General features: G+C 40.9%; 1 protein-coding gene across 5 annotated transcripts in view; it reads left to right on the forward strand.

Annotated features, from left to right (window-relative positions):
- The first annotated feature begins 13,322 nt into the window (after positions 1-13,322).
- Positions 13,323-22,871, forward strand: part of tpp2 (tripeptidyl peptidase 2) — a 104,688-nt gene continuing 95,139 nt past the window's right edge. For 2 of the 5 annotated variants that reach the window (XM_048598184.1, XM_048598185.1), the window contains exon 1: positions 13,329-13,547. In XM_048598184.1, the coding sequence (XP_048454141.1) occupies positions 13,386-13,547 (162 nt within the window). In that variant the 5' untranslated portion in view covers positions 13,329-13,385. Of the gene's footprint in view, positions 13,548-22,871 lie in introns of all 5 variants that reach the window. The other 3 variants (XR_007262283.1, XM_048598186.1, XR_007262284.1) reach the window with 3 other exon arrangements.

The following is a 22,871-nucleotide window of genomic DNA, read 5'->3' on the forward strand; positions in this document are numbered from 1 at the left end:
TGAAGAACAATCTGTGAACATTTCTTAACAAAACACAGACTAATAGGCTTGCACATGGGGCAGAATTTTACATTCTCCCACCAACAAGCTTGAAGGTAAGGGGTTTTGTTAAAGCCAGTTTGCAGCCTACCTCCTCTGCAGTTATGGGAGAAGTGGAGGTGTTATCAGGTGGTCTGTCCGCCAGTGAGTCAGTCGAGGTTCTTAAGTAAACAATTAAAGCAGGGATTGTGCTGACAGGGAAAGAGGCACTTACCAAATGGCCAAACCAACAGCTATGATCTGTGAGCTCACGGCAGGCACAGGTCGATCTCTGTTTTATGGAACACAGAGTCCATTTGAGGGCTCACCCCAATAACCTCTCCACCTTCTACTTCTCCATAGGCCTCTGAAACCTTAGTGCCAAAGTCTTCTCAGATCGTGGCACCTGGCAAGACTCCTGACCACAGAACCATTTCCTGTTCCAACACCACATGCCTCTATCTCAAAGTGTTGAAGAGCTACCACTAGCTATCTGAACCATGTCTGAGGAATGGCAATGTTCACTCTTAATTTCTCTCCACAAATGCTGCCAGACTTGCTGAGCGTTTCCAGCAATTTCTGTTTTTGTTTCTGATTTCCAGCAGTTCTTTTGGTTTTTATCTGAACCAATGACATCCTAATCCAGAAGAGCAGATGTCCTGCCTGCAGCCTTTATATTGACAAATGGGCCAGTAAATAGCTGCAGGCTAGGACACACTCCAGCCCACCTCAACCTTATAGCCAAGATGGGAAATCTGACATCTCACATAATTTAGCCTGTAATTTTGAGCAAGATAAGAGATTAAATTCAGTTGGAAAGGAAATCTTCACTCATTTAATCTAACATGCATTTCCAGCTGTGAATTTAGCCAGTATATTTTAGTATTGTTGATAAAAGAAATGCTTTGTCAAAGCTTTTCAGTTTGCACTTACCAAGACATTTTCAGAATGTCAGTGTGATAGCGAGCAACATTATTTCCTGAATGAGAGTGCTGATTGGTTGGCAGGTGGAAAATGATTGGTAGAAGCATCAACATGAGCATCAGTTTGTTGATAAATGACAGTTAACCGCCAAACTTGTTTAAATTGAAGCCAGGCAGTGAGGGCATGGTCCTGAGGAATGAATCAGAGAATGGCTAGTGTCTATTTTGTAAAGTTGAAATAGATAGTCTCTGTCTATGATTCTTCGTCTGCAAACACGGCCTTATGTATTAACGTATACTATTTTGAGTATGCTCAAATGTGCCACACTATAAGCCAATCTGCCAGTCATTGGTTGTCAACATAATTCTTACCAAATGTTGTCCAATCATGAAATTATATCTAATGTCACTGTTTTGAGTTTTGCATGCACCAGCTGTTTGGGTAAGTACAAACAGAAACTAGGAGTATGAGTAGGCCATTCAGCCCTTCAAGCCTGCTTTACCATTCAGTATGATCATGCCTGAACATCCAATTCAGTACCCTGCTCTGGCTTTCCATAACCAATGATCCCTTCAGCGCAAAGAACTATAACTAACTTCTGCTTGTAAATATTCAATGTTTGGACTTCAACCACTTTCTGTGGTGAATAAATTTCTTCTCGTCTTAATCCTAAATGGCCAACTCCAGGTTCTGGACTCTTTGGTCATCGGAAACACCCTTCCTCTGTTTACTCTATCTGGTCCTGTTTGAGTTTTATAGGTTTCTATGAGATCCCCTGTCTTCTAAACTCCAGTTAACAAGGTCCTAATGACTTCAGTCCTTTTTTGCATGTCAGTCCTGCTAAGAATAAGTCTGTTAAATCTTTGTTGTACTCCCTGAATTGCCAAAACATTGCAAAACTGCACACAATACTGCAGGTGCCTCACCAAGCCCTGTGCAATTGCAACAAGCTCCTGAATGATGAATGATTTATTTATTGCCGCATATATCTTGAAGATACAGTAAAAAGTGTTTTGTCGCCACAATCCAGCACCATTTTGAGTTACAAAAAGAAATTATTTAAATAAGAGTTCATCTGTTCAAATTGAGTCTCAAGAACTGCTCCAGGGCTTCTGCATGGAGTTCCACTCCAGGAACAGCAACGATGATGCCAATGCCCCAGGAGACCCTGGGTCGACTGCCATCTAACATCACCAAGAGTCCAGGCACCAGGAGTCCCCACACGGGGCACCATCACCACCAAGAGCTCCCTTGTACTTGAATCCTCTTGCTATGAACGTCTTCATACCTTCACCATCTGCTCCATTGCAGGCTTACTTCCAGTGACTGAGCCTGTGACTATCCTGTTGGTGCTACCTTACAGCCTCAGTTACAGCTTGATTCATGACTAAAGATTCACTTCTGGCTGAAGTATGTTTCGGAAGTGATGATATCAGAAAAAGGTAGTATGTGAATAGTATGAGACTAAGGGACCCTCTGGTTCTCATCAACTGCCCCTTGGAACAGCAATTGGATTTAGTGAAGGATTAAAGGGAAGTGAAAAACACTGGGATGGTGATGGGAATGGAGGATGGTAAGTGACAGTAGCAAAAGGGGCCTGGGAAAAACATAGGATGAAGTTGCTGAGGGTCACTTTTAAATAGAACCTGACTTAAAATGCAATTTGGAGCTAATGATGGTTCTCTTATTTTCATATGATTCAACATTTGCTGCACAAAAAGAAAGTTAAGCAAAAGGCCACAGAGAGAGAGTGTTGGAATGAGTCGGAGCATCAACAAACTAATGTCCAGGTTTGGTGAAGAGTATGATTGATGAGAGTTTTGAGGTATTTAAAATGTAGAGTATCTGCAGGCACAACAATGAAAGTTATTTCTGTGTAGAATCAGTTATGGTGCAGAAAAACAATAGCAAAGATAGAGGTCATCTAAAATCTTGTAGTGATATTGAAATATTCTTCAGTCAGGAGCTAGACGGTAGCAGAAGCTGAATGCTAGGTCAACAGGACAGTCACTGGCTCAGCAGTTAACAGTAACAGAGATGTGATGTAATGACAAAGTTTCAGTAACTGAGCAGGCCAGCAGAAAAGTGTAATCTGGCTGTCCAGAGGATTCTGGGAATTTGTGAAAAATACAGCACTCCCTGAACAAATCAAAAAGCTTGCACAGGAGGTGAATGGATAATAGCTGTTTAAAAATCAGTCCCCTCATCTTTGGAGCTAAAATGAACCCACTATTTGAGCTAGGAGAATGTAAATAATGGAAGAGATTAAATTGGGGGAGCAAGGTCTATGGATTGTAGTGAATGGCTAAGGATAGAGGTGATCAATAAGGAGTTTCTTAGGGAGTTACATGTCCAGGAACCATTCTGTATAGTATTCATTAACACACAAACAAATTACTGATGAAAATCACAGGAAGCAGATATTTAAACCAAAAATAGAGAAATTACAAATGATACAAGGATTAAAATAAATCAGAAATTTCTCTTAAGATCTCACCTTATTCTAGCTAATAGATTACTTACAGTTGCTATAAAGGCCAACGTACCATTTGCCCTCCAACACCAGCATGCTTACTTTCAGTGACTGGTGTATAAGAACACCCATGTCTTGTCGCACCTCCCCTTTTCCACATTTCTCTAACATTTATCTCTTACCTCATAGTTATCCACATTATATTTATCTGCCATGCATTTGGCCACTCATTCAACTTGCCCAAATCACATTGACACATCTGTGCATCCTTCTCACAACTCATCCTTCCATAAAGCTTTGGTCATCCAAAAACTTGGAGTTATTACATTTGGTTCTGTCTTCTACATGAGTAACATTTTGTATTTGTTACAAAGTGGAGGTTGAGCCCACTCTGATAACTAAAACCAAAACACCCAGAGAAGCTCGCCTCACTTCATAATCTGTTAAAGGAAGTGTAAGAAGTGGTATAATCTGCCTCTTACCCTCCCCAAACTGTTATAAAGGAGAGGTTAAATGAAGTGAACTCCTGACAGTCATGCTATAATCCACAAGTAACAAATTATTTATCTAACTGTAACAGTGAAAAAATTAACAGAACTACTAACAAACCAAACAATTCCCCCTTAACTACTAACTATTCCCAAATAAAACAAAATTCTATTGGTATGCTGTTCCAATAGATATGAGTACCACTTACATAAACCAAATTAATAAAAAAAATTAAAGCTTAATATCTTGAAATTGCAACCATGGTAAGTCTTCTGGAATGTTCTTTGCCTTCTCTGTCCTCACTTCAGGAATACCTTCCACTGTTGAATTCTTTGTCAGGAATAATAGCTAATGAGTGCTGTAGGATCTTTATTTAGATGGTACATACTCTAAAAGCGTAGAAACTTCTGTGAGAGCCAGTGATTTTCTCTTTCTTTAGAGCTGATGGCTATTGAGAGCTGCTTTCTTAACAGATGGCAGTTTGCTGTCACACCAATTTTCAAATGCCCTCTTCTTGTATACCTTTAATGGCCTATTAATTTTTTAGAATAGGAGTGGTCCAAGGTTGTCAAAATCATCAGATTTAAATGTAATTGGGCTTTGGTATTTAGGGCCTGGTTTAAATCAATTGGCAAAGTTCAAAAACCCATTGCCTTGGTAAAAATGCTGTTTTGCATGTTAACAATATAGTTTTTTGCTACAATGTTTCAATTTCAATAACGCTCTGTGCATGTGCTGCTGCCTACAGACATCTTCTAATCTCCAAGCCTAGAAAAACACACTTTTTAAAGGGACCACGGACTAGTCCCCCTGTCATTCTACAATTAAATTCTAACATCCTGCCTTCCAATCTACAATTACTATCCCAACTTTGCAACATATTGTAACATATTGAATTGCTGAGGTCCAAGCACTGATCCCTGCACTATCCTACTAGTCACTGCCTGACTCTTCTAAGAAAGACCCATTTATTGCCAGTCTTTTTTATCCCATGTGCCAACCAGCTCTCTATTCATGTCAGTACATCGGCCTAAATCTCATGAACTTTAATTTTCCACACTAATCTCTTATGTGGGACCTTATCAAAAGTCTGTAAGTCCAAGTAAACCATGTCCAATGGCTCCCCATTATCAACTGTCCTCTAAAAATAACAGAACATTTGTCAAGTAAGATGCCCTTTCATAATCCATACAGACTCCATACTGTCAATACCTTGTCCAGTGCAAACAGCATAAGGAAGTGTTGTTTGATATCTCTCAACCTTTGGTATCTATAGTGTTGTAAAACCTTTATTATTTTATTTTTATTCTCAGTTTTGGTTGAAACTGTGAGCTGTGAATTGACAATAACCCTTGGCTGTCAGCAGCAACTTATTTTTTTCTTAGAAAAAGAAAGAACAGGCAAACTGACATTTATTGATGGGACCTGGCCTGATGACATTAATTGCAGGTTGATTATTATTCAAAAAACACTGTAGTTGATTCAGCTCCAGAGATGCATTATGCACAAAAGCTGGCACAAGTCTGGATGTTAAAAAGGGCCATCAAAGAGAGGCCGATGCTGACCAACCTTTCAAAGAGAATGTTGAAAAAAAACAGAGAAACCAAAATTTGATCTGTCTTTTTAGGCAGAAAGGCCATAATTGTGAAAGCTCCTGTGAAGCATTTTGGTTGCTCTCTAGTTATCCTCCTGTTATCAACTTACTGAAAGTGCAGAAGATAGAATCCCAGCTTTACAAAATAAGTGAATATTATACAGAACCTACAGGATGCTGTTTGCATTGACTGGTGTCTTCAGAAATTAAGCAAAATCCAATCTCATGGACCTGTGATACTTAACATGTCATTGAAGCTACATAAGTGAACTGGCCAGTTACATTTCTTTTATTTTTTTCTTTCAATTTATCCTTTACCTGTGTCTGTCAATGTATGAGTGGGACTATGTTCAAAGAAGCCCCAGACAAGATGGCTGTCTGGGGCTTTTTAGCTGATGCAAGATGGCCAAAAGGGGTTGGCAGTTACATATAGCAGATGTTTGCAGCCAGACTTGTGGTCTCCACACAAAGTTACTGGATAATGAAAGGTCCCGTGGGGTCATAAAAGGATCCTGGTGAGAAGAAACATTGGGAATTTACTTGGGTTTCTGAAAACAGGTAGTTCTAAACATATAAGCATTTTAATAAAGGGCATTTTTGAAAAGCCTACTTAAGCCAAGTTTGTTATTTAGTAAAAAGAAGCAGGAAAGGTATGATCCCGCAATAATCTCGACTGTGCGTAACTGTCATTACATATTAAACATATCAATATGAATATTATGAAATGCAACCACAAGCATCCATACAGAGATTTAGTTGCATATTATGAGCAGTCAACTGTGGACAGTAAAAAGAGTCCCCCTCAATAGCAAAGAGATGGAGCAACAAATGGTGTGAATGGACAACATCTAAGAGCAAAAGAGATTGTAAAACATGGAGAGAGAAAAATTTGTAGATTAAGTGCAGATTCTTACATCGAAAGATCAGGAGAAGAGTGACAGAGAGACAGATTACAAAATACAGAGTGAAGATGAGGTTATGTCCCCGAATTATTTGTGGAACCTAAATAAGTTTTGTTTAATGATATGGTAAAGCTGTAAGGTGATTGAATTTCACCCTAATCAGTGGAATTCAAATCGATACTTTAATTAGTAATGGAAAGTGTTTAGAGCAGAAACAGTAAAAAAAAGTCATTCAAGAACTAAACTCCGTTTCAAAACTGACTTATAAGAATAGTGGGGATTGTAATTGCAACTGCAAGTCAGAAGGACTGTTTGTTTGATCTCTCAGGCTGAGGCGAGAGAGGGGCTGTTGCCAATTTGTCAGCCCTGTCACAGAATTGTAGGCATATTAGATTAGTTTTTTTTTCATAACTTTGTCACTGTTGGTAGAAATTACTATCTTTCCCAATCTTCTGTACGAAAGTTAGTAGGGAATTTGGAAGAGTTCTTGGTCATACAAGCAAGTATTTAGGTTATTGGCAAATAATGTGGTTTAGCTGGTAAATGTCTGAGAAGGAGTATAACTGTCAGAACCATTGTAAGATCCCAAAGAGAGATGGTGGAGGTATCTGGTAAATATCATGAAATTATGGGAGGACCTAGGGCTGTCCATAGAGTTGTTCATCATTGATCAAATGTTTACAGGATTGGATGTATAGATTAGAGGGATGTGGCTAACAATGACATTGATGTTGCTTATAATTATTGTAACGTGAAAGGTATTAACATGGATTCATTTGGGGCAAGTCACAGCGTCATTGACCTCTCCTCTGATCTGAGCTGTGTTTAAGAGGGCAACTGGGCCCCATGTGAAAGCCAGATTCCAAACAGTCTCTGGCCTCTCCCATACTTGTTGTAAAAGAACTCTGAATAAAGATCACTTGTCTTGCTGAACATAGAACTCAAGACTGCTCTTTGATATTTCTCCCTACAACAATTGGGTGTCAATTGGAGACATTAATTAGATTACCTTGTTTAGTTTTGATTTGCTAAAGTTACAGTATTAATAATAAATTGTTAAGTTTTGTTCAAGTATAAATTTGATGTCTGGTATAGGTTAATCATGAAGTCTGTTTCAGAACTATTGGGGTCAATTTTGAGGGTCATTGCATGTTTTAATTTTACTATGTTGCGAATGTAGGGGTACAAAGGCTGATTTGATTTGGCTTGCTGTCACCACGTCATAACAAAAGTCTACATGCCTTGCACCACATTGGCACTGAAATTGATATACTACATTATTCAATTGTATGATAGGCAATTTTTTTTAGTGTCATAGCAGCATCTTGAAAATGATGAACAAAACTCATGTTGCTACTGCATACCAGCTGATCAGATTTTTGAGATACTTTGAGATATACGAGACACATTTCACAATCAAAAGTGGCCTTAAGAATATTCATGAATTTCCATGATAAACAGCGAGAAATGATCTGATTAGAGTCACAGAGCTGTACAGCATGGAAACAGACCCTTCAGTCCAACCCGTCTATGCCAACCAAATATCCTAAATTAAGCTAATCTCATTTGCCAGCATTTGGCCCATATCCCTGCAAACCTTTCCTATTCATATACCTATCCAGATGCCTTTTAAATGTTGTAATTGTACCACCCTCCACCACTTCCTCTGACAGTTCATACCATACACGCACCACCCTCTGCATGAAAACGTTGCTCCTTAGGTCACTTCTAAATCTTTCCCCTCTCACCTTAAACCTATGCCTTCTAATTTTGGACTCCTCCACCCTGGGTAAAAGACCATGTTGTCTATTTACCCTATCCATGTCCCTCATGATTTTATAAACTTCTATAAGGTCATCCCAAATCTTGTCATTATTTTGCAGGATGGCTTTGATATGCCCTATTTCAGCATCAAAATTGCATGGTTAGGAAAACACTGAGACCCTATTTATGATTTTACTAATAAAGCAATTCCTACAATGCATGCAATTGTAGAGATCTCTTGTGTGAACTAGTGAAGGTAGGCTTACATTAGGCAGTAACTGCTTTAACTGCTTTATCTCAATTTGAATGCAGGCTGAAGCCATATCAGCTATCAAAAATATACAAGGGATAAGAGGTTAAGTGTTATTCCATCGAAGGCACAGATCTCATGGAACCTCACAAAGTTGTTTATGAGAACTGTGGTCAGGTGGCAACACCATCTATTTGGGCATACAAAATAGGAACAAATTACTGCAGATGCTGGAATCTATACTGAAAAAAAATGCTGGAAATCACAGTGAATCAGGCAGCATCTGTACAGAGAAAACAAGCTAACACTTCAAGTCCAAATGACTCTTCATCTGTTAACACTCAAACCACAGTTGCTGAGTTTGTACATTTAATTAATTCCAATTTCGACAATCCTAGCAGGTCTGGAACACTGGTATAGTGTTGCAGTATGAATGGTACATTCAATTATGAACTGGCGGTTTCAAATGACCTCATGGACACAACATTGATATTTATATGCAATCCTGTAGGTCCTCATAAATGTGTTGAATACTTGCTCAAAACTCATTATAGCAATTGCCCAACTATATGACCAATTCATGTTGTGTATAACCAGTCATAGATAATGTCAGGCATAAAGGGACATCACTTTTGTGCACCTTGGTCAGTTCACATTCACACAGTGAGCAGTGAGGACAAGGCACCTTTCTTTGATGTCATAGTTAGATCATTGAATGGCTTTGATGCGCCCTTTTACAACATTAGGTTTGTACAGTGAGTAGTTCGGGTCCTCTTTACGAGGTTGTTTGCGGGATGTTACTTGTATCCTCTACAATGAAGACTGATGCAAAGTACCTGTTCAATTTGTGGCCAGATAGCTGTTCTAGTTCTGGCCTATATCTGAAACCAGACTGGGCATCCTTTGAGCATCCAGGCCTGATAGGACCTAGTTTGGTAGCTAGTCATAGTTTAGATAAGGATTGTGACAAAGATTTAAAGTTGCAACTGATACAGTAATCAGTGTAAGAATTGGGAATTTTATCGTGAAAGAGCAGTGTCGCAGATAATATTAACGATATGCCTCCTTTTGTGTCTTTATTGTACTTTGTAAATAAAATTGTGTTGAATTGCAAGTCGATTTACTCTTTTGTTTGTCACACAAGATAGTACCCAAGCAAAATATGTTGACATGAAACCTGTCCAAAGTATAGACAACAGGAGCATTGAGTTTATTCATGACCTGACTATTCTATAGCCAGGCTGATTTGATTCTATTGGTAACTTTAAACATGACACATTATTACATCTGAAAAATGATGCTCAACTTACTGTCAATTCTCTTCATAACTACAGTGTTCATATTCAGGATAATCTCAAATTGGAACTGGATTCCATAGTACAAAGCACACAGCAACATTTGCAAAGTTAAGCATCACACTAATTGGTGCAACTCCAATGTTTTTGATTTGAAGAGGGATGTATATGCTTAGATCCAAGACGAATGAACATTACTCCGAAAAGATGTACACACAACACTCCTACCCTGGAAGAGCTTAATCTCAAGTGTGCAGCACAGCACATTTTTCCAAGCTTGATGAAAGAATGGACGTGTCCATACATCATTCCCTAGAGTCACAGGAACTGACAACATTTACTCCACCGACAAAGGAGCAGCGCTCTAAAAGCTTGTGATTTCAAATAAATCTATTGGACTATAACCTGGCGTCGTGTGACTTGTGCCCCCAGTGTTCAGAACACTTTTTGGTAGATACTGTTTTTTTCCTTCAGATTATCACTCGGATAGCCAGGATATATTCCAACAGCATTTGGATCATGCTGGAGAGAATGTCAGGTTATCTCTACATTGTAAATTAGATTGCAGTTCTCCAGAAAAGCAAACATCAGCATGACATAAACCTTCATCAATTCATGGACAGCAGCAAGAAACATGGCTTTAAATAACTTTTTTCAGGTTTACTCTTCAAAACAGCATTAGAACTGATCCCACCAAATTAGGAAATATACAAACAATGACTAAACCCAAAATTAAAGATAGTCTCCGTTTCTTCAACTTTTTAAAAATTCCTGTATTCTGCTACTATGTATTGCCAAAACAATGTAGTATACCATTTATATTGAATTTCCTGTAAAATTTCCTGTATCTCCTGTAAAATTTACACCACAAAGAAATATCATACATGTGGCAGAAAGATCACCAACATATCTTTCACTCTCTCGAAAATCACTTTATTGTCCAGAAGGTGTGGTCTTCAATGTTATGATCCTTTCAAACCCACCATGTTTGAAGTAGATGCATCCCAGAAATACCTCAGGACATGTCTTTCAGGAAGACAAACAGGAGGCTGGAAGGACACAGCAAGCCAGGCAGCGTATGGAAGAAAAGAGTCAACATTTTGGGTATTACCCTTCTTCAGGACTGGATGTTGAGGTATACAAAGCTGCAGATAAAGAGAGGGGTGGAGGTGGAATGGTGCTATAAATGGACACTGGTAGTAGGCATGACCTGGTTGGTCGATGGGAGGGATGAATCCGATTGGTGGCTGGAAGAGAGGAGGTGGGGCTGGAAGGGAAGCTGGGGGATGGATGGAAGAGTTATTTGAAATTGGAGAACACAATGTTGAGACCTCCGAGCTGTAGGGTGCCCAGGCGGAAGATAAGGTGTTGTTCTTCAAATCTGTGTTCCGAGTCGCTGTGACACTGGAGGAAGCCAAGGACAGACATGTTGGAGGGGGAGTGAGCAAGGAGTTGAAATGGGCAATGACCGAGATGTTAAGTTGGCCATTACAGGCCAGGTGGAGGTGCTCGGCGAAATGGTCACCTAGTCTACGTTTGGTCTCATCAATGTAGAGAAGACCACATCAGGAGGACCAGATGCAATAGACTAGGTTGGAGATGCAGGTGCAGCTCTGTCTCACCTGGAAGGACTGTTTAGGGCCCTGGATGGAGGTGAGGGAGGTGGTGTGTGGGCAAGTATTGCAGATTGAAATTGGTGGGTACAATGTTATAGGTACCACAGAGACATAGCTGCAAGGTAATCAGGGCTGGGAACTAAATTTCCAAGGATTCCTATTGAAAGGACAGGAAGAGGGACTGGGGTTGTTTTGTATATAAGAAATGAAATTAAATTTGAAAGCAACTAGTGATACAGGATCAGAAGGTATAGAATCTGTGTGGGTAGATTTGAGGAACCACAAAGGCTAAAAGACCCTGATGAGAGTTATGTAAAGGCTGCCCAGCGGTAGTCAGGATGTGTGGGAAAAAAAAATCAGAAGATAGAAAAGGCATGTAAGGATGGGGGAACTTCAATATGCAGTTGGACTGGGAAATCAGGCTGGTAGCAGATCCCAAGGAAAGAGAATTCATGTCTACAAGATGGGTTTTTGGAGCAGCTTGTGGTAAAGCCCACTAGGGGACAGACAATACTGGATTTGGCGATGTGATATGAGGCAGACTTGATTTCCTTTCTTTGTCCAATAAACAAATGTACCAAATGTAAACTGTTGCTTCTCAATAAACTGTCAGAAAATTGATTTAAATTATCAGTTGCTAATATTAGATTATTGTAATCACAAACTCCATAACATCAACACTTAAATTATAAACAAAAACAGAAATTGTTAGAAAAACTCAGCAGGTGTAGCAGTATCTGTGGAAAGAAATTGGAGTTAATGTTTCGTTGAGGTTGTACAGGACGTTGGTGAGGCCTCTTCTGGCGCAATGTGTGCAGTTCTGGTTGCCCTGCTATAGGAATGATATTGTTAAATTGGAGAGGGTTCAGAAAAGATTTACCAGGAGGTTGCCAGGAATGGAAAGCTTTGAGTTATGTGTTTTAAGACGTTCAGCGCTTCCTCCTCTGTAATATGGACATTTTTCAAGATGTTGCTATTTATTTCCCCACATTCTCTATCTTCTATATCCTTCTCTACAGTAAACACTGATACAAAATACTTGTTTCGTATCTCCCCCATCACATGCGATTATACACATAGGTGGCCTTGCTGATCTTTAAGGGGCCTTATTCTCTCCCTAGTTACCCTTTTGTTCTTAAAGGATTCTCCTTAACCCTGTTTGCCAAAGCTATCTCATGCCCTCTTTTTGCCCTCCTGATTTCCCTCTTAAGTATACTCCTACTGCTTCACTCTATCTCTGCTATCTATACCTGATGTATGGGCTGGGACTTTCTTCACTGGAGCATAAGAGGTTGAGAGGCGACCTTATAGAAGTTTATAAAATGATGAGAGATCTAGGTAGAGTTAACACGAGTTGTCTTTTCCCTAGAATTGGGGATTTCAAGACTAGGGGACACATTTTTAAGGTGAGAGGAGAAAGAGTTAAAAAGAGAGACTAATTTTTTTGCACAGATGGGGATTTGCATGTGGAATACACTTCCTGGGGAAGTGGTGAATGTGGGTACAATTAAAATGTTTTAAAGACATTTGGATAAGTACTTAAATAAGAAAGGTTTGGAGGGAAATGGGCTAGGAGCAGGCAGGTGGGCTTAGTTTAGGATTGTGTAAGGCGATGGACTGGTTGGGCCAAAGGGTCTGTTTCCATGCTGTGTGACTCGATGACTCCAATGACCTTTCTTAAATTCCCAACCTTTCCACACCAAACACTTCCAGATAAGACCAAACATTTGCAGTTTTGCGGAAGACCTGCTGAGCAGTTTCAGCGCCGAACATTGACTCCCTTCTGTTTACTGTAACGTTTCAGAGAGTGACATGCTGCTTTATTTTGTTGCAATAACATGATTGTAGGTTTCTATTTGAAACAAGCCTGTGTGTGTTGCAGGGTGTAATTGGAGAGTTGTCCATGCCCTGGTCTGGGTGACCTTGCCAGCAGGCTGTGTGTGTGTGGGTGAGCTGTGCTGATCCCTGCACGAGCTGGGGCAGGGGCAGGGGCTCGGGCTCGGGCTCAGTCTCAGTCAGAGGGAGCCGCAGCTCCGGGCGGCGGGGCTGAGGGAGCAGACATGGCTCTCCATCCGGACCATGCTTTCCCTTACCAGGGTCTCCTCCCCAAGAAGGAGACGGGCGCCGCGTCTTTCCTGTCCCGTTACCCGGACTATGACGGCCGGGGGGTACTGATCGCCGTCTTGGACACCGGGGTGGACCCGGGGGCGCAGGGGCTGCAGGTAAGGAGCGAGCGCTAGGCCCCGCCAAGCCTCGGCCTCTCGTAGTCAGCGGGGCCGCGGAGACTGACACCTTATCCCCCCCCTCTGTTAAATATCAACCTCATTCCTTATCCATGTGGGAGTGATCCGAAACTGCACGGGAATACCGTCTGCGTTTGTTTGTAAATTACTGAGAGCGCCGGTGTTTTGTTTTTATTCAGACTAATTTGACATTTCTCTTCCCACCAATAACTTCACAGGATTGTTAACGAAAATAGAAATTGCTGGAAAGAGCTGAGCACACCTGCAGTTTCTGATTTCCGCAGTTCTTTCGGTTTTTTTTAAACAGGATTACTAACCTCTGCACCATTTTGCACTCCCTTTGACATTATTCCCCCTCAGTGAGCATGGGAGAGCCCTGGGTCGAGGGTGTTGGGCATTTGCTTCTGGTTGTCATTCAAGACCAAGAGCAATTTGGATTTATTGTCATTGAATGAAAGGTTATGGTAGAGATATCTGCCTATGCTTGTCCAAATGCTGTTTATTACTGGGGCTGATGCATGTGCCAAGGCTGGACATCCAAAAACAAAGAACTACTGTTGCTGGAAATCTGAAACAAACACAGAATTTGCTGGAGGATCTCAGCACCTCTGCGCAGAGAAAGCACTGATGCTGGCAGACCTACTGAGTTTCTCCGGCGATTTATGTTTTTGTTTATGAACCATGTATTGTGGTAAAAATTCCAGTCAAAGTCTGCACACTGTAAGGTCTCCAGACTTTTCCTTGGATGTGTTGACATTGAACGAGCCCACTTTAATGGTTGATTTGGAGTGCAAGTTTGCAATATAATTATTTTTCAGTCATTATTTCATTTCCTAGCAAGGCATCAAAATAGTATTTTCATGTACAGTTTTTAAACATAAAACAGACCATGTGCCTTTCAATGTGACTCAGGCTAAACTATGCTCGACCCCCAGTCCCCCAGGTTCCTACCTCCCAAAACACAATGAGACAAATTTACCTGCTTCTCGCCAAGTTGGAAAATGAGGTGCAAATAGGTACCTGTTTTATAAGTTGGGGATATCCTAATTTAGGATCTGGTGCTAATTAGGAACCCAGCTATGCATTGTAAAATGTAAGGTGTGTACTTCCTGGGCCATAAAGTTTAGCTTCAAATCCCACCTGCCTCAGAGGTGTGTCCTAACATGTCTGAAAAAGTTGACTTGAAATATTTTTTACAAAGTGCGGCCTGAGCGTCTTGTAATACAGTTGTCGTACCCCTACGTCTAGGCAGAATACCCAGGTTCAGGACTTATCTGCCGTGGACATGTGTCACAGCATGTCTGAACAGTTTAATAAGAAAGATAATGGTGTAAAACAAGAGTCTTGTGGTGCTGTGATAGTGAACCTGCTTGTATAAGGTGATTACAAATAATTATTTAAGGTGTAAAACTGGATTTAAGTTATTTTAAAATTAGGTTAGGTTGGCAAAGTATTGCAAAGGGGTCTTTTGTGAGGTCGCTTTAGACGTTTGTCATACAACTTTTTTATTTCACTTATGTAATCATATTTTCAATTGCAATGAGAAGGCCAAACTCTACTTTTAAAATGTTTAATGATGTTTCAATGCATGAACATTCACACCTGGAAATAATGCCACATACTCAACTATGTTTGATCATTCAAGCTGCTCTTATGCAACTGATAGCAAACATGATGACTGTTTGGAAATGTGGAATGATTTGTGACACAGAAGGAGCCCGCTCAGCCGTTATGTTCATGGTGGTTGAAAGAGTAATACAGTCTAATCCCACCTCCCAGCTCCTGTCTGGACGCTCTGAGTTAAGGCACTTTAGAAAGATGAAAAGTAGGAGCAGGAGAAGGGCATTTGGTCCTTTGAACCTGCTTTGCTTTTCATTATGATCATGGCTGATTGTCTAACTCAGACCCCTGTTCCCACTTACTCTCCGTACTCTTTAGCTGTAAGAATTTTATTTAACTCCATCATGAAAATATTCAACGTTTTGGTCTCAGCTGCTTTCTGAGGCAAAGAATTCCACAGGCTTACCACTTTGGTGATTTAGAAATTTCTCCTCATCTCAGTCCTAAATGGCCTACTCTGTATCCTTAGACTGTGACCTCTGGTTTGGACTCCTGGTCATTGGGAATATCCTTCCTGCATTTACCCTGTCTAGACCTGATGGAATTTTATAGATTTCTGTGAGATCCTGCTCACACTTCTAAAAGCTGGTGAATATAGTCCAAACCAATCCAATCTGTCTTCATACATCAGCCATCTCAGGAATCAGGTTAGTAAACCTTTGTTGCACTGCCTTCATAGCCAGCACACCCTTCCTCAGATAAAGAGACCAGAACTGCACACAGTATTCCAAATGTGGTCTCAGTACATATCCAGGTGTTTTTTTAAATGTGATAAAGATGTCATTCTGTACATGCATTCAGGCCTTGCGTTCTGGACTCCCTTTGATTGAAAAAAAGTAAGCTTCAGCTCCCCTCTAATCCTTTTGCCAGTTACTTTTAGCCTGTTCTCTGGTTTTTGCCCACTGTACACAGAGCTGGTATAACTAGCAACTAATGCAGTTTAACCACAACCTTCCTACTTTGATATCCAGGCCTTGAGCAATAAAGGAGGAATCCTGTTGCCTTTGCTACCTTCAGAGAGCTGTCTGTTTCATTACAGTTTGTAATATTAGTAACAGAGGTGATTGGATTAAATTGTAAAATTTCAGGGTCTCATTACCCACCCCTCTTTTCTGAAAATGGGACGAACGGCAGGTGGAAGAGTAAAGTTACATTGTGTGCCTCGACTACTACTTTGCCGAAGTGGAAGCAAGGTGTGGCCTTAACATTTCATTACCATACACAAGCAAGAAAAGAAGAAAAGCATTTTTTTCCAGAATTACAGCCTGATGATTTGAACACAGATGAATTGGATAGATTGTTAACTTTTGTGGATTAAAATTTATCAGAAAGGTGATCTGTTGACTGCTTATGGTTGTGGTCAGGGTTTGACAAATTTAGAAAGCATGAGGATGATATTCTGGATGAGTGTACAATGGAAATCAATAGCGTAGAGAATACTGGAGAAATTCAGCAGGTTTGGCAGAATCTGTACAGAGAGAAACAGAGTTAACCTTTCAAGTCCGATCTGAATCTTCTTCAGAGGAGTCCCTTCTGATTGTTCCATTTGCCTCAGCAGCTATTTGAGAAAGGCTAGCCCTTTGTCACTAGTCATATTGCAGCTTCTCAGAAAGATGCAGCAGCTTCCAAAACTGAAATGGACACATTGCAAAGCCTAATTGGATACTCAGACAAGGCCAGCCCCAGATGCCAGTTTTGAAGTACTAGAGTTGAGTACACCATGAAAAATTCCAAAGAGGAATATATTATTTGAGCAAACAAAACATTGGAAGAAATAAAATTGGAGCATTATGGTTTGAAATTTCTATCTTAAGGAGATGCTGGGAATACAAAACTTGTTTTTAGTGATACTTGTTATCGCAGATCTCTGTGATGTGTTCTTGAGTGGGGAAGGTTCATAATTTTTGTTATGGAAAAGGGAGGTAAATGTTACCCTTTATCTTATTAATCTAAAGCTATCGGAATAGTAGTAATTTAGCGGCAGAGACTCTCAGTGGGAGATCAGTGATTAAGTTTCCCACTGTAATGGAAATTTTGGTATTGATCACTATCAGAGCAGCCTCACACTTGTACTGGGGAAACTAAAAGGTGGGAAGTTTCAAAACCAGGTGGTGTCTCGAGTGTGGGAGGTGAGGAAGGTCTGTGAATGAGGCAAGAATGATGTTGGGGAATGGAGTGGGAGGGAGATTGGAAATGGGGGATGAAAGGGAGGTATGGAGCTCAGACAGTGGGGATGGGGAGGGGTCGTTCAGAGGAGACTTTGGTCAGCGTGGGGTCCAGCATTTCCCACAGAGCTGGGAGCAGCAAGAGCGTGAAATGATACTGTGAGTTAGGAACCACCAGTAAAGTGGTGAATGAAACCTGGGATTTTAATATGGGTAAATAATGAAAGGTTTCTTTCACTGGTATCCAGGCAGCGAATGAGGGCACAGAAACAAGGGAGGAGATTGGTTCTTGAACTGAGGGTTATTATGTTCAGTAAGGCCTTTGAGAAGGTCCCTCATGGCAGACTAATACAGAAGGTAAAGTCACACGGGGCCAGTGGTGAGCTTGCAAGATGTATAAAAAACTGGCTCAGTCATAGAAGACAGAGGATAGCAGTGGAACGGTGCGTTTCTGATGGGAATGTGACTAGTGGTGTTCCTCACTGATCACTGTTGGGACCTTTACGACTTGTAATATACATAAATAAGTTGGAGGAAAATGTAACTAGTTTGATTAGTAAGTTTGCAGATGACACGAAAGTTGGAGGAATTGTGGATAACGATGAAGATCATCAGAGGATATAGCAGGATATAGATCGGTTGGTGACTTAGGCAGAGATGGCAGATGGAGTTTAATCCGGAAAAATATGAGGTAATGCATTTTGGAAGGTCTAATCCAGATGGAAAATATACAGTAAATGGCAGAACCCTTAAGAGTACTGATAGGCAGAGGGATCTGGGTGTACAGGTACACAGGTCACTGAAGCTGGCAACGCAGGTGGAAAAGGTAGTCAACAAGGCATACGGCAAGCTTGCCTTCATCAGTTGGGGCATTGAGTTTAAAAATTAGCAGGTAATGTTGCAGCTTTATAGAACCTTAGTTAGGCTGCATTTGGAATATTGTGTTCAGTTCTGTTTGCCACACTACCAGAAGGATGTGGTGGCTTTGGAGACGGTACAGAAAAGATTTACCAGGACGTTGCTTGGTATGGAGGGCCTTAGCTACCAGGAGAGGTTGCAGAAACTTGGATTGTTCTCACTGGAATAACAGAGGTTGAGAGGTGACCTGATAGAAGTCTACAAGATTATGAAGGGCGTGGACAGTCAGAAGCTTTCTTCCAGGATGGAAGAGTCAGTTACCAGGGGCCATGGGTTTAAGGTGCAAGGGACAAGGTTTAAAGGTGATGTACGAGGCAAATTTTTTTTACAGAGGGTAGTGGATGCCTGGAACTCGCTGCTGGGGGAGGTAGTGGAAGCAGATACAATAGTGACTTTTAAAGGGCGTCTTGACAAATATATGAATAGATGGGAATAGAGGGATATGGTCCCTGGAAGGGTAGGGGGTTTTAGTTATGCCAGGCAGCATGTCGGTGCAGGCTTGGAGGGCCGAAGGGCCTGTTCCTGTGCTGTAATTTTCTTTGTTCTATGTTCTACTTGTGGCTAGAAGGTAGAGGAGAACACATAATTTCAAGGAAATTGCCTTTTTAAGTATTTATCCCAATTTTCCCTGCGATTTCCTCTTTGAATCTCTTTGTATCTCTTTCCTCATTTTAATAACCTCCTTAAAATGTGCTTTCTTGACTAAACTCTTAGGCATCTGCCCTACCGTCTCCTTTATAAGACTCAATATTCTGTTTTGCCATGAAATACCTTGGGATATTTTGCTATGAAAGTTACTATATAAATGTGAGTCATTAAGCATTATATCAATGACTATTAGAGAGTTATTGTGTTGCTGCTAGTTATGAAGATTATCTGAGCATTGCTACATTGTTCGTTTTCAATATTTCAGTACATTAGCTGTAATTAATATTATGAAAGATGTCTGCCCTCTGGTTTCCCCACTGCAAATCACTTCTCCACTTCTGCTTGCCCTTTCTCCCTGTGTCATTGGTTTACCTGCTTTCTCCTGCTCACAGTTAGCTCCTGATTCTTGGAACTTGTCTCCAATAATAAATAATGCAAAGTCACAGGCAAAAATACGTGGCACCCAGCAGTTGTAAATGATTCATAGAAATCACAAGATCAATCCTGCAGGAATGCCTCTAACTAAATTTGGCAAACCTACCTGGGCTTTGTAAGTAGAGGCTTGGAGTTTGAATGTAAGGAGCTTTTTTAAAACTTTAAAATCACAAGTTATGTAGGATTACATAGGATCAATGGCACAAAAACAAGCCATTGAGACAACTAATCCATGCTAATTTTTACTTTCACCTTGATTCTCTTCCTTTACTCGTCTGTCATCATAACCATCTATTTCTTTTTCTCTAAAGTTCTCGTCTGGCTTCCTTGATTCCTTTAATAAATATGTAATTTCAACAATCGAATAGAGATATAACCTAATCTGTAAATGACAGGTTTGACAGTCAACTTGAACATGGAACATATGAGAACCAAGAGGCATTCCTAGAGGCATGGTTCTCCACCCATAATGTAATCAACAAACATGTAGAATTGGACCCCATATACAAACCCGTACAAATCAAAACCAGAAATGCCAGTACTCACCAGAACGGACCGGACAGTGTAAATTCCAAGTGGAGTAGAATAACTTCGCTTTATCGGGGGCTCCACTGATGATATTACCTAGCATGGTGATGAAATGTCTGAACGAAAACAAGCCAGTTCGGCGAGCAAGTCAACAACAACATCATCCACAACCCGAGCTACAGATCTTTGCTAAAACTTTAAATATGAGAACGAAATCGCATTTTAAATAGCCTCGCATACTATATATTAAGATAAACCCCAGCTGGAGTATTGTGTTCAGTTCTAGATACCAGACTTTAGTAAGGCTGTAAAGGCTTGGAAGAGGATGCAGAGAGTTACAAAAAGGCTACATTCACGAGCACTCTGACTGTAGCTCATGCTCTTGCAATCCGTGCAGTTGCAGTGCCTGTGAAATCGCTGTGAATGATGCCTCAGAGTTGTGTAAAAGCTTCACACTTGGAAGTTTATTCCGTGCAGCAGCCTGGTGCCCTCCAATGAACTGTTCACCCAGAGTATCTCAGAAAGCGTCTTTGCTGCCTCACCCATTGCCCCACTCACTGAGAATAGTGATGAGCTGGCAAGTAAACTGGTGGGTGCATCACCCAGGGGAGCAACCGAGGTATAGGGGGTAACACATGAGATGGATAAGGGATTGGTTGGCTAATAGGAAGCAGGGGATGGGCATAAATGGGTTTTTTTGGTTTGTTGCAATGTGACAATTGGTGTACCACAGGAATCAGTGTAGTGGCCACAAATATTTAAAATTTATATCAAAGACATGGAAGAAGGGACAAAATGTATGGTTGCTAAGTTTGCTGATGATAAAAAGATAGTTCGTGAGTTGTGAAGAGAACATAAGGTTCAGCAAATGTCACTAGGGTAAGTGAATGGGAAAACAATGTTGATAGATGGAGCCTAGAGTGGCAAAATGTGAACTTGATGACTTTGACAGGAAGAATAGAAAAGCAGCATATCTTTTAAATGGAGAGATCTTACAGAATTCTGAGATCCAGAGGGATCTGAGTATTTTGGTACATAAATCACAAAATGTTAGTACGGAGTTTTTTTTCGTTCGTGGGATGACAGTGTCACTGGCTGGATCAGAACTTATTGCCTATCCCGAGTTGCCCTTGGGAAGGTTGTGGTGAGCTGCTTTCTTGAACCTCTGCAGTCTGTTGCTATTGGTACACTTGTAGTGTTGTTAGGGAAGGAGTTCGAGGTGATATATTTTCTAAGTCAGGATGGTGAATGGCTTGAAGGGGAACTTAAAAGTTATGGTGTTCCCATGTATCTGCTGCTCTTCTAGATGGAAGTGGTCACAGGTCTGGATGGTGCTGTCTAAGGAGCCTTGGTGAGTTGTTGCAGTGCATCTTATAGATGCTGTGAGTTGGTCATGGAGGGAGTAGATGTGGAGCCAATCAAGTGGTAACTGTGTCCTAGATGGGATCAAGCTTCTTGAGTGTTGTTGGACTACACCCATCCAGGCAAGTGGGGAGTGATACTCCCGACTTGTGCCTTTTGGACAGGTTTTGTGAAGTCAGGAGGTGAGGCATTCACTACAGGATACTTAGCTTTTGATCTTCCAGTGGAGCCTCAATATCTTTGTCACAACACAATAAAAACCGAAAGAATTGCGGATGCTGTAAATTGGGAACAAAAACAAAGTTGCTGGAAAAGCTCAACAGGCCTGCCAGCATTTGTGAAGGAACAAACTGAGTTAACGTTTCAGTTTGTGTTAAGTTTCTAGTCAATGGTAACCCCCAGGATGTTGATAGTGAGGGATTTAGTGATGGGAATACCGTTGTATGCAAGGGTCAGTGGTTAGATTCACTCTTGCTGGAGATAATCATTGCCTACGGTAGTTGTATGGCTCCATGAGTATGACTGTGTCAGGCTGTTGCTTGACTACACTGTGAGAGAGCTTTCCCAATTTGTTTCCATTGTTAATAACGAGGACGGTGCAGGGTCAACAGGGCTGACCTTGCCATCGCCATATCTGGTGCCAAGGTCGATACCAGGTACCTGTCTAAATTTGTTGTTTTATTTTTAGATTTCTTAAACAGATCGAGTACTGTGAACATCTGCGGTGTCCTTATTTAAGAAAGGACATAGATCATTATAATAGGCTCAGAGAAGGTTCCTTCGACTGGTACTGGAATAGTCGAGGTGGGTTTATCTTACGAAGAAAGGTTGAACTGGTTGGGCATGTAACCTTTGGAGTTTGGAAGAATAAGAGGCAATCTTGTAGGAATATTTCAGATCTTTAGAGGACTTGACCGTGTTGATTTAGGAGTTGCGCGTTCAAGACCCGCCTGTTCTCGAGGTGTGTAATAACATCTCTGAACAGGTTGTTTAGAAAGTGTTATTTCTGGATGGTGAAAAAAAGGGTTCCCTTGTTGAGCAGACCAGAACCAGGGGACACAGTCTAAAAATAAGCAGTCTCCCAATTACGTTGGACATGAGGAAGAATTAGTTTTCTTTTGGGATCATGATTGTAGACAATGGTAGAAGTGGCCCCATTGAATAAGGTACAGGTAGATAGATTGTTGACTGAAAAGGGAATTAGTGTTTCTTGTGGTACATCGGGATAAGGAGTTGAGGCTACAATTTGACCAGCCATGATTTTATTGAATGTTAGAGCGGTAAAATAGCCTGCTGATGCTCCTCATTTGTATCCATGTGCATTTACAAGGTATTTTCATTGTTTCTGACAGGGAGTCAGGTTTACAGAGCATTTTGTAAGTGCAGTGGGGTGCTGTTGTTTAGGTAGGCTAGGAAGGACGCTTGGGTCTTCAAAACAGCAGACCATCTCTCAAAGATAGTAGGAACTGCAGATGCTGGAGAATCTGAGATAACAAGGTGTAGAGCTGGATGAACACAGCAGGTCAAGCAGCATCATAGGAGCAGGAAGGCTGACATTTCGGGCCTAGACCCTTCATCAGAAATGGGGGAGGGGAAGGGGGTTCTGAAATAATAGGGAGAGAGGGGG

The sequence above is a fragment of the Rhincodon typus genome, chromosome 6 (genome assembly GCF_021869965.1).
Source record: "Rhincodon typus isolate 14 chromosome 6, sRhiTyp1.1, whole genome shotgun sequence".
Classification (NCBI taxonomy): domain Eukaryota; kingdom Metazoa; phylum Chordata; class Chondrichthyes; order Orectolobiformes; family Rhincodontidae; genus Rhincodon; species Rhincodon typus.